Here is a 16,195-nt window from a genome sequence, read left to right as displayed (position 1 = left end):
AATGCGAAAACTATGCATTTTCACTTTTCACGTTGTCATGGAAACGGGATCCCAGACTATTGTGTTTTTGCATGAGTCATGAGGATTTTGTGATCAGAGGTGTCAAACTCTTTGTCGTTCAGAAGGAAATAATGACCATTTCCAATGTGGTTTCAGTGCAAAATGGCACAAGTCCACTTTAATAATCAGATCATATAACAAAAGACTTAGAGTGCAAGTTCATCACTTTGAGAATTTTTATATTTTTAGATAAAAGGTTCCAAAATTATTGCATGAACAAAGTTGCAATAATATACAGTAATATCCACGAACAAACACAAAAAGAAACGGCGCACACATACAAGATGGAGTGAGGAAGAAAACAGCGCACACACATCTTGTTTCTCCGTCTTACAAAGACACAAAAACAACTCCTTGTTATTATGTTAAACAGTGCGTACGTGAGTGCGTGTGTGCATGTGTGTGTGTGTGTGTGTGTGTGTGTGTGTGTGTGTGTGTGTGTGTGTGTGTGTGTGTGTGTGTGTGTTTGTGTGTGTGTGTGTCTGTGCGTGCGCGACTCTATTCTTGGTTTCATTTGGACAATAGGTGTGTGATGTCAACAGCAAATACACCTGTCACCACACTCACCACACCTGTCTGTGTGTGTGTGTGTGTGTGTGTGTGTGTGTGTGTGTGTGTGTGTGTGTGTGTGTGTGTGTGTGTGTGTGTGTGTGTGTGTGTGTGTGTGTGTGCGCATGTGAGCGTGTCATTAATGTAATCCAGAAAGTGTGCACAGCACTAATTTAAAAATGCATTACTTCCTTTTCCCCATAATGACCACATGAGAAAAATGCCTCATGTGTTTGCAAATGTATTAAAAATAGAAAAAGGGATGTTGTTCGTACAATTATGAGGAAACTTACTTACTTTAAAATTAAAATAATACGGTCTACATGTTTTGTTTATGCATTGGTTAAAACATTGCTAAAGTGTAGTTTATTTTGAATTCCCAAAATTTAAGAACTTTAATAAAAAAAAAACGTTAACATTTTATTACAGTTTTGAACTGAAACCATTTTTTAATTTTAGACTTTGAAGCCATTTGTTGTCTATTTTAGTAGATTTATCTTTAAGGAGTAAATTTCCGCTGTCAACCACAGAGGTGTATGGTTTTACTGTTTGAAGCTGTTTCGTTGACGTGCAATAACCCATCAATAGGGCTCAATATACAGATTTAAATACGATCAAAAGTTTACATGTACATGTACAATGGCACTTTAACTGAACAGATGAACACTTTAAAAAGAAACGTGGCACTTTAGCTCTATTGTATAAAAAAACAAAAGATGTTTCATTTGAATGTCTGCGAGAGCTCAAAAATAAAAGTGTCAAGTCACATTTGAGTTGCGTTTTAGAATTGATGTTGGGATTTCACAAGACCACAGGACGTTGGTTCATTTCTCAGGAAAGACAATCTTCACTCATCATAATACAGTCATGGCATGTGAATTGTGACTCAGGAATGTGACTGAGCATCACACCCAGCAGGGGGTCCTGTTGTCACTGCAGACCCATGCATGTATCCTCCCTCCCTTTCTGCTCCCATGCATGACCCCCCCCACCCAGCGTTAGCATGCAGCTAACACCAGAGGCCTGTAACCAAAGGCCTCCACTCCTCAGCTCCTCGTCTGACTCTTGTCTTATATCATTTGCCTTATCCTTCTCTTTTTTTTAAAGTTATTCATTTATTTATTTATCTGTATTTACTCTTGTTCCTTCTTTTGGTTTGTCGACGTACAGATTGGGGGGACCAGCAATGTCAGCTTATTATTTTACAGTGTGAGTTTCTACACATGACAATAAACATCGTCCAGAAAATCTATAAAACATTGCATCGTGATGAAACTAGCTATTTACGCCTCCACTATTTCAACCATTTCTATCCATTGTAGCTGTTCTTGTGTATCAATCCACGGTTTTATTGTATCCGGCTGTTTAAACAGTGATGTTTTTTTCTGTTTCACACATTCATCACAGCCTTTTAGTCTTTGTCTCCGTCTATGAAACACACAGCTGAACTTACATCATCAGGTCTTTCAGTCTGAACTCAACTGTTCAACCCGGCAGTGACAGGCAGGTAGTTCGATTGAAAAAAGCATTGAAATCCTAATATAATTGTCACTTTCGTCTCCTCGAGCTGAAGACCAGCATCATTAAAATAACATTAAAAAGCTCATTTACACCCACACTTGTGAAAGCTACACACACAAGCATGCTTGTACTAAATATATAAATAATGAATAATAAATTATACTGAACAATAACTATTTAATTTTCATTAAATGTATTTTATTTGACCAAGTACAGTACCAGTACCAGTACATTTACATGCCATAAAGCCTAATTCACACTCAAATACATAAACAAAATGTGACGGCTGAGCATTGCTGTGAACCGCCTCCGCACGGCCTCCATGTCGATGCTACGTCGCCTCCAACAGCCTGTAAAGCTTCAGTACATCTACGCCCGGCCTCTTCAAAATAAAACTTTTTATACTCTTCTTTGTGGCCCGGTACCAAATCTGTTGGTTGTGCAGTTCATGTCCCGCCCTCAACACGCCCACTTTCTACCATAAATGGTCAACGCAAAGTGCCTCGTCAATAGTTTTGCATCTCAATCAGCTGATCGACGCTAAATCCTGACAGAAAAGACGACGAAAAGGAATTTTGCGGAGAGAGAAACAGTCATGGAGGAGGTGGAGGTGGAGGTCAGGAGAATTCTATTATCTGGTGTCACAGTAGTGGAATTACTGATAAAAGAAAAACACTGGAAATAGTGAGAGAGTCTTCGAGAGACCAGTGACTGGTGGAGGAGAAGAATCTGATCTGAAGATGAAAGTTTGACTCATGAACATAGAGCTGCTGATTCAGCAGTAATGTTCCACTAAAGAAACATCTATACCCTGTTATTTATGACGACGTGGCTCAATAAGTGTGATGTCTGACAGGGATTAAATGTAGGAGGTTAATCTGGCTTCAGTTCTCCACCTCACCATCAGCGCCGCCACGTTCCCCGTCTCCAGAAGGTGTGTGCACCACGTGCAAAGTTGGCACGCCGTGACACACATCCTCCTGCAAAGTTGATGTTTTTAGATCACAAACATTGCGCGGGAAGTGGCGTTACGCATCTTTCAGGACCTGATTTGTGCTTCAGCAGCGTTTCTAGATGAGGCCCCGGGATGGGACCCAACAGCAATCAGATTCAACCTCAGGAACGACCCAGGCGGAGGTCAGAAGGCGAGCTCAGGTCCAAAAAGAAACAATAGCGGAGACACGAGGAAGTGATCGAGGACGCTGGACGTCTGACGTGACGTCCAAACACAATGTGGCACAGACACACAGGGACAGGAAGTAGTATTCACCTGAAGTACAGGAGACACGGGGAGGGAGGACGCACAGGAAGGACAAGTGGGACGAGACGGGGAGAACTCGGATAACTACAAAATAAAACAGGACGGACAGAAACACACAGACACACACACCGGGAGTGCTGACTAGCTGCGGGTGACGTCGCTGACTGATGATGTCATGTAATTACTAATTGAGGAGCGTTCATGAGTGTGAGTACCTCGTTGCAGTATCTAATACTGGTATCCGTACCACGCGACACTTAAATGTATTGTTTATTGGTCTCAAAAAGTATTGTCCCAAGATTGACACGTGTCAAGGAAAAGTCGAATGAAATACTTAGATTTTTGTGATGAAGGTTGATTGTTGCTGGCAGGATTCCTCCTGCCCTCTAAAGCTTGGATTCGCTTGAATGTTTTGCCAAATCTGGGACTTGTTTGAGAAGCACTTATGCTGGATTTCCTGCTAATCAATATTGACATAGACTGTCAAAGTAGTGACGTTGGACACAGATTCCATTCACGTCATTTCTCACCTTGCGGATTGTAACGTTGGATCACAGAACACATGAGGGGGACTGAGAGGTGAGATGAGGGAATTAAGTGAATTAAAGAGTGGAAGTGATTGACGTTGGAGGGTAGTGACAGGTGGATCTTTGTCCTCTTCATGCCGGTGAGTCAGTCAGTATTCAGTCGAGCAGGTTTCTCTCCTGCCGCTCCGGCTGCTTTGCATGCGCTTTGTTTGTGTGACTCCGGCAGAATGCAAAACTGAAAGTGACCATGGGAATCGTACAGCACCTGCTCGCTGACGCCGGAGATTACCTGAGATTATGATTCTAAAACATCCCAAATGAGACGGGGGCAACATTACGACTAAAAGGTAGGGCTTTCTTTGTCTTAAAGCGTATTCCCCAAACAATTATATAATATTAATGGTAGTACATGAACGAAAATAATATATTTAGGAGCAAATATACATTTCTCAACTTGTCTTAGTTCATATTAGTAACGTGAAAATAGTTCGGCTGGATCATTCTTTCATTTTTATTCATAGTTTTATCATTTTGAGCATCAGACAATGTGTCCATATTTTTAATAAATACATAGTTGACTAGTCATGTAATGACCCTCAAACACCTTTCATGTCTGGTGGGCCGACACGCTCAAACTATATGAGACCTCCAAAGAAATAAAGAAGAACTAAACTAATGTTGATCCTTCCAAAACCTCGTCGGTCTGTTTGTGGATCGATTCTTGTGGTGAAAATAGATGAATTAAGATTTGTAGCGAAGCTTGTTCTCTCCATCATTCCTGCTGTTTGGCTCTTTGTACGGAGTTGTAGGATCGTATCAATATCAGTGAGAAAAGTGGACTCTGCTCAGAAAAAAAAGAACGTAACAAACTTTCAGGAGAGGAAAAACCTGCTTTTATCCACAACTCTTGGTTTTCGTGTCACATGTTGTCATAATCATGTTGTCGATGTGAGGTAACTCTCTTGCTTCTGTACACATTGCAATGCTATCATCTTGGCTTGTACAATACTTCACGGACCTATTTGACAATAGAGGCTACTTTGTACTCAAACATATGAAAGGAGGGTTTTTTTTAGGAGACATAAATCACCTGTCTACATACGAAATCATTAATGGACCCAGACGCACCGAGTCTGGAGGGTTGCAGGGTTTCATGTCTCGCCAGAGTTGACGCAGTTCACAAAAACCTGATAAGGAAACACCTCTAAGTTATTTTAGTCATGTTGTAACAAAAAAAACCAAAACATTTTCCTGGATTCAGCTTTATTGATTTCAACCTGAAACTGCTGAAATTGATATTAAATGCCATACTGACATATAAACTGTACACGTAACATGACAGTGTGGCATATAATTTCAGTTTTGAATATGTGTTTTATTAGAAATATATTACATTTATCCCCTACTTTTTAATCATACACAATTAGAAATATTATTATTAGAGAGAGAGAGGGAGAGAGAAGCCCGATCTCACCCCCTTATTTTTTTATTTTTTAACTCTTAGGTTGTGTTAATGTTGGTTTTATGCCGTTTGGCAATATATTTATGGAATATTACCCAAAGGTAAAAAGTGATATCTCCATGAAATGGCAGGCATGTCAAATACATTTCGACTTACAACCGTTTTGTCCACAGATTCTCTCAGTCTACATGATATTCCTTTATACCGTTGTGGTTTACATTAATTTATATATTCTCAGTATGTGCTGTGTTTTCATTGTCGAGGGTTGGCACTCTCAAGCGTACTTCTATAAGTAAATGTCAGTGAAATGACATGAAGTGTACATAAAAACACAAACTTGATGCATCTTGTATCCAAAAGTTTTTTTTTTTTGTTTGTTTTTTAATCTGCTCATCTTCTGTTAACATCAAATGACGTTTAGTGACAATTGTCCTTCTCAGATCAGAGTGTGGTTGCAGTGCTGACGTCAGGGGGCCAGATGGGATTAAATTGCCCAGAAGTGAACTTTAAGGGACCATTTGTGACAAATGTTAAGTGTTTTATAATTATTCTATGCTTCAGGTGGATCCCGTGTGGTTAGTGCACTTAGTGACCCAATTAGGCCAAGAAGAATTTCAGCAGCTTATTGTGTTGTCGTCTGTTGACGTTCCCCCTCTCTCTGTCTCTCGGTCTCTCTCTGTCCGTCTTTGTCTTATTCCATTCATCTCCACTGACCCTCCGTCTTTGTGCTCCTTTGTCGCTGGTTGACGTAATCAAGCTCAATGAATGTTTGAGCCCCCCCTCAAAAAGGAAGAAAAAAAAGGAAGAGGAAGAAGTGATTATCTGGACAAACTGCCCGACACCTGTTTCCTAGGCAACCCCGTGTGTGTGTGTGTGTGTGTGTCGGTGTGTATTAACAGCATCGCGGGGATTTGTGAGCTCCGTGACTTTGCGAGGACCAGGAAACCAGGAAACCAGGAAACACAAAGTTGAACAGCTGCAAGGTGTACCTCTTCGGTTAAACGTAACGCCGCCACGAACCACTCATTCTCTAACGATAATCTCTCGACTAACAAAATGTTTTAGCTTGTAATACCTCTTTGTACCACAAGGTGTGAGCGATTTCCCATCGTAGCTCCCGTATTTTCTAGCCTATAAGTCACATCCGTCCAAACAATTCATCAAGTCGCAAATATTCTCCAGATGTAAGTGTTAATAATTCTGGTCCAGCTCCAGTGTTCCGGAACCTTCCACGAATAAGTCTTGCTGCTCTCTTTCTGTTGCCTCTTTTTACTTTAAATCCTGCTCTGGTACTGCAGAACCTTTTCCTTTTGGAGGCATTTTTCAATACAAATACAGTCGTGGTAGTTACTATTTTTCTGTGGTACTGTAGCAGATTTCTGTGGCCGTACAGTGACATCTAGTGGTCACAGATGATACGAGCTAGTATATTTTGAGACACAAGTCCTTTTGTAACCTAATTTGCATGACCAGCCAAATAAGTAAATGAATACATTATGACTTACAGGACAGAAAGTACAGCAGTAGGCAGAACAGAGTTCTGCATCCTTTATGACCAGAACAGTTGCTTTTGCACATTTTTAAATGTGTCTGCCTCAAAACATCTATAACCTTCAAACTGCAAGTTATCTGGCCAGCTCCAGCTTACACCTAACCCCCTTTCACAAGTAAAATCATTCCATGAGTTGTTCACCCAGTTCTATCTCATCTTAAAGTTCCTCTCCCAGAATCCACACAGGAAAAATGGGAAATTTAGGAGCCGGTTTTAGTTGTTGACGTCCGTCTCTAATACGTTCTCAGTACCTTTCTGAAGGAAATCCATCCGACAAACACTTCGCGAAAGATACTCTGGTTTGTTGACGTCTTCGCATCACGGAAAGTCAAGAAGGTTCCGAAACAAGATTTGTACACTCGACCTCACCAGGTCGATTGGCATCTCACCACGCCATCTTTGATATCCCAGAAACCCTTGCAGCAGGTTTCCCAAGATCACGTCAGCCAGCGAAACATGAACACAGTTAAACACTTCGACTTCGGTATCATACTTTTGGGAACTGTGGTTTGGACATTAGTGGAAATCAGTGATGGTTTTGTTTTTATATGTTGGTTTATTCTCTGCAGAAGTGAGACCTTGTATGTCAAGTACATTTTAAAGATTTTTTTTCTTCTTTAAAAGTGTATAGAAGAGTCTCAGGGTTGAGTATTAAGATATTAGGAAGTCATGAAACAGCTAAATATTATAAGAACCGGAAGGGAGGAGCAGAAAAGTAGTTGTAGTATTAGAAAAAGCTGCAATGAAAATGCTTTTTTTAATAATTATTTGCACGAGTGGCTAAAAACGTACATGTAAACTTTATTTTTGTTTTGTTTTGTCACGAAAACAGCATCAAAATGTTTTAGTTTTTTTAGTTCATTGAAAGTAGTCAATTACATATTTTAGAATAAGAAAAAAAAAAATCTGAATCCACTGTTATTTTAATCAATATTGTAGAATCACATACAACATAACATAATTTGTGGATTGTGACATCTGAGTCCAAGTTTACATTTCTTATTGTGGACAAAGTAAAGAATCAATCGACCTGCAAAGAAAACAGTGTTTGTAACCACAACCTGCTGATTCGATGGCCCGAGGTGTCGTACTTCCCCGCTGCTCTTATCTGATACACTAATGACACAGAGAGGTCCCGTTAAATTACAGACTGCTCGAGCTCATAAAGAATCTGCCTCTGAAAGCTCAGTTTCACCAGAGCAGGTGAGGAAGACTCAGGAGAGACTCAGAGGAAAGAATCGTGTCTAATTAATGAGTTAGTGAGTTTGACAATTTTGCTGGTTTTCTGTATCAATTGGTAATAAAATGCGATTTCTTTTTCACCAAAGACTTTATGTTTATGAGAATGAGCTGGAAACTTTTTCCATTTTTGTTGAACAAAGGCTGTGTGCAGACAATATTTTGATCAGGATCTCTGTATATTCTGGTTGTTTTTTTGTCATACAAGTCCACTCAGTATTTGGCTGTCAGAAGTGTGTTCCCACTTTTACAGATGATGGTGTTGTGAATGTCAGTAAATGTACAGTTGTAGTATAAACAATGAGCAGCACAAACACTCTGAATACAATATTGTTATTGAGCTAATTGCACATGTGCAGAAAATCTACAGAATCCAGCTGTGTTTCACCGTATTTCCCAGCACGTTTCAGGGAAGTTTTGCTTTTCCTGGTTGGCGGAAGACAAAGATATTTCACAATCTGTGCAGTCTAGGAGGACGCTGCAAACGGAGCGGATCAAGACAGATTTTTTTTTTGTCTCAGACATGAACTCTGTCCCGATTCGCTCTGTGTGTGATGCTAGCGGATCAGATTCATCGGTCCTGGACCAGGTCCCGAGTGAAATGTTGATGTTTCAGGACTTGTCTGGGCGGTCCCGGACGAGGATTCATAGCTCAGAACCAACAGTCACATGACGACACACAAAGCTGATGCTGGCGGCCAAGCTAACAGCCGACTGATGCCCATGGCTAATCGTACGGCTGACTGATGAAGGTGGCTTCATGATCGTCAGGTGACTGCCATCTGACGTAACGTCCAGATTATAGAGCATCTTCCTCAGTTTAGCTGAATTTAAACCGTTTCCTTCACACTGACCCACAGCCTTTTGTCCCCCATTTTAGCCTCCATGTTTCTATGTGTACACTAATACAATACAATCTATTCCAATATAAAAGTTATTTTAGTAAGTTATATATAATTTCTCATATGACAAGTTGCTTTTTTAAGTGCACCACTAGTAAAGCAAGTCCATCAATTAATTAATAAATGAGTAACGAGTAAATGTGAATTATTGTGTAGAGGCATGCTACGTTTGTTCAAGATGGGTGGTGACCTTTCTTTGAGACGATGTAAATGACAAAGTGAAGAAACGTGGACAATGGGTCTTCTTCGGCGGACCTCCAGTATGGCTCAGTAATGAAGATTGATTGAATGACACAGCAAAAGGCCGACCGACCTCAAATAAACACTGTGGGAGTTAATTCAACTCTGGGGGAGTTAATTGAACTCTGGGCTTTTTGCTAGTCTAATGGAATCTCATCTAATCTGGAAAGTTCTGGCTGCTGTTGAGTAACAACCCTGGAAACTCAGGTGAGGTCAGTCTCAAGTAAAGTGTGTGTGTGTGTGTGTGTGTGTGTGTGTGTGTGTGTGTGTGTGTGTGTGTGTGTGTGTGTGTGTGTGTGTGTGTGTGTGTGTGTGTGTGTGTGTGTGTGTGTGTGTGTGTGTGTGTGTGTGTGTGTGTGTGTGTGTGTGTGTGTGTGTTGTGATGACATGGAATGTGACAATGCAGTCCCTCCTTTTTGGGAGATTTCTTCTTGTGGCTGCTCGACATTCCTCTGACCAGTCTGACAGGTTTCACTTTAATGGCGTGTGTGTGTGTGTGTGTGTGTGTGTGTGTGTGTGTGTGTGTGTGTGTGTGTGTGTGTGTGTGTGTGTGTGTGTGTGTGTGTGTGTGTGTGTTGTGATGACATGGAATGTGACAATGCAGTCCCTCCTTTTTGGGAGATTTCTTCTTGTGGCTGCTCGACATTCCTCTGACCAGTCTGACAGGTTTCACTTTAATGGCGTGTGTGTGTGTGTGTGTGTGTGTGTGTGTGTGTGTGTGTGTGTGTGTGTGTGTGTGTGTGTGTGTGTGTGTGTGTGTGTGTGTGTGTGTGTGTGTGTGTGTGTGTGTGTGTGTGTGAGAGAGAGAAAGTTGGTGGGTGGTGCAGACTAGCATTAGCATTGTGATGTCTGCCATGTGCAGTGGAATGTCCTCACTTTATAATATAAGCCTGGGTGTGTTTCTCTCTGCTGTTGTTTGAAACTTGCGTATTGTTCTCTTTGTTTCTCGTGAAACGAGTAGTTCATTTAAAAAGCTGGGCAGGGAGCAGAGAGGGAAGAAAACAAAAATGCAGGTAGTCGAATGCCAACAGTGTTGCCAGGATGGTGGAGGCTGTGAACCACGGTTCACTGACTGTGGTAACCCCCCACCCCCAACCGGCTGGGGGGGGGGGTCCCTGTGGTGAGGCCCTCGATAGCAGTGGGTCTTGGCAACGTAGGAATGTTTTTTAACATCCTGAAAACAGCAGTAGCAGCCATCATCATCATCATCGTCATCGTCATCGTCACACAAATCAGAACTCTAAATCAGAGCCTTGAAGAGTCATTCCTAATTTGCATTTTCTCATCAAAACGTTGATCCAGTTGTTTAAACTGTTTCAGAGAACATCATGAAGTTTGCCTCAGTCTCACACTGACTTTGGATCCAATGATTAGAATCCCCTGATGATTGACTTGTGATGTCATGAAACCCAACAGGCCAACTTCCTGTTTGCCGCGTACCAAACCGGACTGGTTTATTTTGGCTGCGGCGCTGACTCAGCAGGTCTCGTCAGTCGGACGTTTTCTAAAGCAGAAGATCAGGTCAGGATGAGCTGGTTTATTTCAAAGGTCAAGAAAAGGTACAGCGATAATCCCGGTTTGATTGGCTGCTGGGGAGTTTGCATGAGCTCCATGAGTCTGCGTGGGTTTTGTCCCTCAACGTGATCGTTGACGGACTGGAGAATCCTGTAAAGTCCATGTGATAGGAATGTTTAGTTTTAGAGTTTTCGGCTGAAAGCAGGCCACAGAAGGATGTGTGTTCGTTTTCTCAGTTGTTGTTGTTGTTGTCACGATAAACTACCAGTTCAGAGGTTTTCATCTTGTGTCTCTCTTTAGGGAGTTTGATGCCGGATACATCGAGGAGTTTGTTTCTTCACCTCCCTCCTTTGCTTCTCTTCCTCTTCCTCCTCCTTCGTCGCCGACATCGTCGCTGCCACAGCAAACCCCCCCATCACCAGAACACAGCCGACCATGTTCGGGAGTCCAGCTCCGCACCAGAAACAGGTAGGGAACCTCTGGTCCACAACCAAGGCTCCCCCCCCCCCCACCCCCCGTGGTCTGGCCACCTGCTTTTATCTGAAGGTTCCTGCCTCTTTGTGTTGGTGAAGTTGGTGGTTTTTATTCATGTTTGGCTTCACTGTCGTAATTTTAGAACCATCCAAGAGGTGAGTCAGCGCTTTTCTGACAGTAAATCAGAATCCACTGCTGTGGTTTCTGATTCATGCAGTAGTGAATTCAGAAGTTTGACTTTTTTCATTCTTTGTTTTGTCTATTTAACTTCAATAGTCTTTCCAGTCGCAAGACATCAAACAACTTTCTGCAGCTTTTGCATTCTGCTGACTGAAACAGGTGTTCTCCATCTGTACTCACCTAGACTAATGTCCTGCAGCACTTTTATTGAATCATCCTCGTTAATGGTCAGGAACCCTGCAGTCTGTTTGTTCACATGATACCAGGTGGGACTGTTTTGGGGTTTTAGCCTCAACATGGAGACAGGAATGGGATCAGGAGCATGTTTATTGACAGGAGTCGACAGCATACAAGGGATCTTGAGGCAGCGTTGATAAAAGAACAAGCTGGGCAGATTTAGAGATATACACACTTGACCAAACTGAAAGTAGATGAGCAGAAAAGTCTTTTATTTAAGAGTAGAGGCACACAGGAGTGGGTGGAGGGTAAACCCACAGACAGTGAGACCTCCACTGAACTCAGGAGCTGCATGAACCACGGGATCTGAGTAAAGGCGAACACACAGGCCAGGAGAAATCCTTTCTTACGTCAGGACGACAGTAAACCGCAGAGGATGAACAGATGATCTCGCAATGTGTGTACGATGATCCAGAGTCTTGATGGATGAGTGTACGACGATCCAGAGTCTTCATGGATGAGTGTACGACGATCCAGAGTCTTCATGGATGAGTGTACGACGATCCAGAGTCTTCATGGATGAGTGTACGATGATCCAGAGTCTTCATGGATGAGTGTACGATGATCCAGAGTCTTCATGGATGAGTGTACGATGATCCAGAGTCTTCATGGATGAGTGTACGACGATCCAGAGTCTTCATGGATGAGTGTACGACGATCCAGAGTCTTCATGGATGAGTGTATGATGATCCAGAGTCTTCATGGATGAGTGTATGATGATCCAGAGTCTTCATGGATGAGTGTACGATGATCCAGAGTCTTCATCAATGAGTGTATGATGATCCAGAGTCTTCATGGATGACTGTATGATGATCCAGAGTCTTCATGGATGAGTGTACGACGATCCAGAGTCTTCATGGATGAGTGTACGATGATCCAGAGTCTTCATGGATGAGTGTACGACGATCCAGAGTCTTCATGGATGAGTGTACGACGATCCAGAGTCTTCATGGATGAGTGTATGATGATCCAGAGTCTTCATGGATGAGTGTACGACGATCCAGAGTCTTCATGGATGAGTGTACGACGATCCAGAGTCTTCATGGATGAGTGTATGATGATCCAGAGTCTTCATGGATGAGTGTACGATGATCCAGAGTCTTCATGGATGAGTGTACGATGATCCAGAGTCTTCATGGATGAGTGTACGATGATCCAGAGTCTTCATGGATGAGTGTACGACGATCCAGAGTCTTCATCAATGAGTGTATGATGATCCAGAGTCTTCATGGATGACTGTATGATGATCCAGAGTCTTCATGGATGACTGTATGATGATCCAGAGTCTTCATGGATGAGTGTACGATGATCCAGAGTCTTCATGGATGACTGTATGATGATCCAGAGTCTTCATGGATGACTGTATGATGATCCAGAGTCTTCATCAATAAGTGTATGATGATCCAGAGTCTTCATGGATGACTGTATGATGATCCAGAGTCTTCATGGATGAGTGTACGATGATCCAGTCTTCATGGATGAGTGTACGACGATCCAGAGTCTTCATGGATGACTGTATGATGATCCAGAGTCTTCATGGATGAGTGTACGATGATCCAGAGTCTTCATGGATGAGTGTACGATGATCCAGAGTCTTCATGGATGAGTGTACGATGATCCAGAGTCTTCATCAATGAGTGTACGATGATCCAGAGTCTTCATGGATGAGTGTACGATGATCCAGAGTCTTCATGGATGAGTGTACGATGATCCAGAGTCTTCATCGATGAGTATACGTCTTCATGGATGAGTATACCATGATCCAGAGTCTTCATGGATGAGGTGATGATGATACACATCAGCAGACCGTGACACGAAGCCTTAAATGACTTGAGTGTTGTTGACTTCTTGTTTTCAGATTTAATAAATAATAAATAATTAATATTAATAGATATGCGCACAGGCTGAGAATACCGTTGTCATGATTGGATCAAGGCTCTCTCTGCATTCTACAGCCAATCAGAAGAGAGGGAGGAGAGTTAACAAAAGAGAGGAAAATGACAGGATGCTAGACTTCTCAGCTTTGCATCAGAGATAATTCATTAATGTTTTTTTTTTAAATACAGTCTACATTTAATTTTGCTTAAATTGCTGCCTCTACTGCTGTTAGTTTAATAATATATTTGCTGAATCAAATCAGAACTCTTCTCCTCACTCCACATTGTAGATAAAAGCCCCTCTCCTCTGATTGGCTGTGGAATCAGTTGATATCAGGTCAGCTTGGAGAGTGGACCAGTTCTGTGTGTGTGTGTGTGTGTGTGTGTGTGTGTGTGTGTGTGTGTGTGTGTGTGTGTGTGTGTGTGTGTGTGTGTGTGTGTGTGTGTGTGTCCCTTGCACATGCTCCTGTGGTCCACTGTCGTTTGGGGGAACAACCATCCAACACTGATTATCAAACATTTTCATATGTATTTCATTGAAATGTTAGCTGGATTTGATTATAACATTGTTATGAGGATTGTAGTTCCTTCAAGTTCATTCTGTTGTAGCTCAACAGGTTCATGCAAGGGTTGGTGAATTCACTGCTTCTAAATCCACCAGTTCAGGGGTCGGCAACGTTTATGACCCAAGAGCCGTTTTTGAGATTTTACACCAAATACAATTTCTCACAAAACATGTTAATTACTTGAAATGATGAAAAAAACATCGGAAATATATTTACATCTGAAAAACTGACATTGCATTCATGCTGTTTCATAGCTACAGTTTAAATTCTATTACTTTTATTTTGGTTTTGCAGAAAATATTAACCATCTTCTGTAGTCACTAGAGAGGAGAGTCACTCCAGAGGAGAGTCACTGCAGATGAGTCACTACAGAGGAGAGTCATGAGAGAGGAGAGTCACAAGAGAGGAGAGTCACTCCAGAGGAGAGTCACTGCAGATGAGTCACTACAGAGGAGAGTCATGAGAGAGGAGAGTCACAAGAGAGGAGAGTCACGAGAGAGGAGTCACTACAGAGAAGAGTCACTAGAGAGGAAAGTCACTGGGGAGGAGAGTCACAAGAGAGGAGTCACTACAGAGGAGAGTCACTAGAGAGGAGAGTCACTACAGAGGGGAGTCACTACAGAAGGGAGTCACTACAGAGGAGAGTCACTAGAGAGGATAGTCACTACAGAGGGGAGTCACGAGAGAGGAGAGTCACTACAGAGGGGAGTCACTACAGAAGGGAGTCACTACAGAAGGGAGTCACTACAGAGGAGAGTCACTAGAGAGGAGAGTCACTACAGAGGGGAGTCACTACAGAGGAGAGTCACTAGAGAGGGGAGTCACTACAGAGGAGAGTCACTAGAGAGGAGAGTCACTACAGAGGGGAGTCACGAGATAGGAGAGTCACTACATAGGGGAGTCACGAGAGAAGAGAGTCACAAGAAAGGCGAGTCACTGCAGAGGAGCTGAAGAACCACATGTGGCTCCAGGGCCTCAGGTTGAACACTCCGGCACGAATCGTAATTGTAACCACCAGGGGCGCTATTCCAATGTAATTTTAGACTATTCTCCATTCTACAGTGTATTTTTTCAATACAGCTCACAGACTCAGCGAGGACCACATCACCTGCCCTTTTTATTCCAGCTGCTTGTCCTGCCGCAGTGCCTTTCAGCACGTTTTAAGGTGATTGTAGCAACCGTGCAGTTAAAATATACTTCGCTGTTGGCCTCACACGGTCTCATAAACAAGCAGAATGACTCCTTTCTCCGACAATTCCCTGGGCCCTGGGTGGTTATCAGCTTATCGGGGGGGGGGGGGGGCTGGGGGTCATGCCTGCCTCCTATTGGCTATCCCAAAACAGGAAGTGAGCCATCAGAGCCCCAAGAGGCTGGGCGTGAATGTGGAGAGCATACAGACTAATTTATAAACACTGCCTTTTATCCTGTTTTTCTTTCCCTTTTATACCAAATGCGCCTCTCAATTCTTCTTCTCTTTTATTTCCTGAGCGTTTGCTTCCTCCTTCCCGTCCTTCGTTCCTCCTTTCCACTCCGCTCCTTTTTCATCCTCAGTTGGCTCTCAAGTTGAATCACCACATTTTTCTAAACCGACATCACCACATAGTTGTGCTGAACACACACACACACGCACGCACGCACGCACGCACGCACGCTCACACACACACACACACACACACACACACACACACACACACACACACACACACACACACACACACACACACACACACACACACACACACACACACACACTGTAATACAAACAACTCCCTCACGCACACACACACACACACACACACTATGATCAAGTCAGTTGAAGATTCAAACGCAAACAGTTGAGGAATTCATGTTTTCATGTGAAATTTGTAAATCTGTGTTGTTGTTTTTTTTGCCGCGTGTTCAGATGACGGCAGCGTTTAGGCTACCACGGTGCGAAACCTTCAAAACAAAACGATGGAGGAATACAGTCATCAGGAGCACTTCTCCAAGACAGTGTACAGATACCACATGGTCATCTGCATAAGTGGAGACAC

At 42.6% G+C, this 16,195-nt stretch overlaps 1 protein-coding gene across 1 annotated transcript in view; it reads left to right on the top strand.

The window, feature by feature from the left end:
• The window catches only part of shroom3 (shroom family member 3), a gene marked incomplete at its 5' end in the record, with an annotated part of 62,639 nt that overhangs the window by 15,708 nt on the left and 30,736 nt on the right, over nt 1-16,195 (top strand). The window contains one exon of the mRNA XM_080510297.1: nt 11,129-11,296. Within this exon, the coding sequence (XP_080366423.1) occupies nt 11,129-11,296 (168 nt within the window). The remainder of the gene's footprint in view (nt 1-11,128; nt 11,297-16,195) is intronic.

The sequence above is a fragment of the Blennius ocellaris genome (genome assembly GCF_963422515.1).
Source record: "Blennius ocellaris genome assembly, chromosome: 15".
In the NCBI taxonomy this organism is placed as follows: domain Eukaryota; kingdom Metazoa; phylum Chordata; class Actinopteri; order Blenniiformes; family Blenniidae; genus Blennius; species Blennius ocellaris.
Note: the sequence above shows the minus strand (reverse complement) of the source record. Positions and strands in the feature narration are given on the sequence as shown.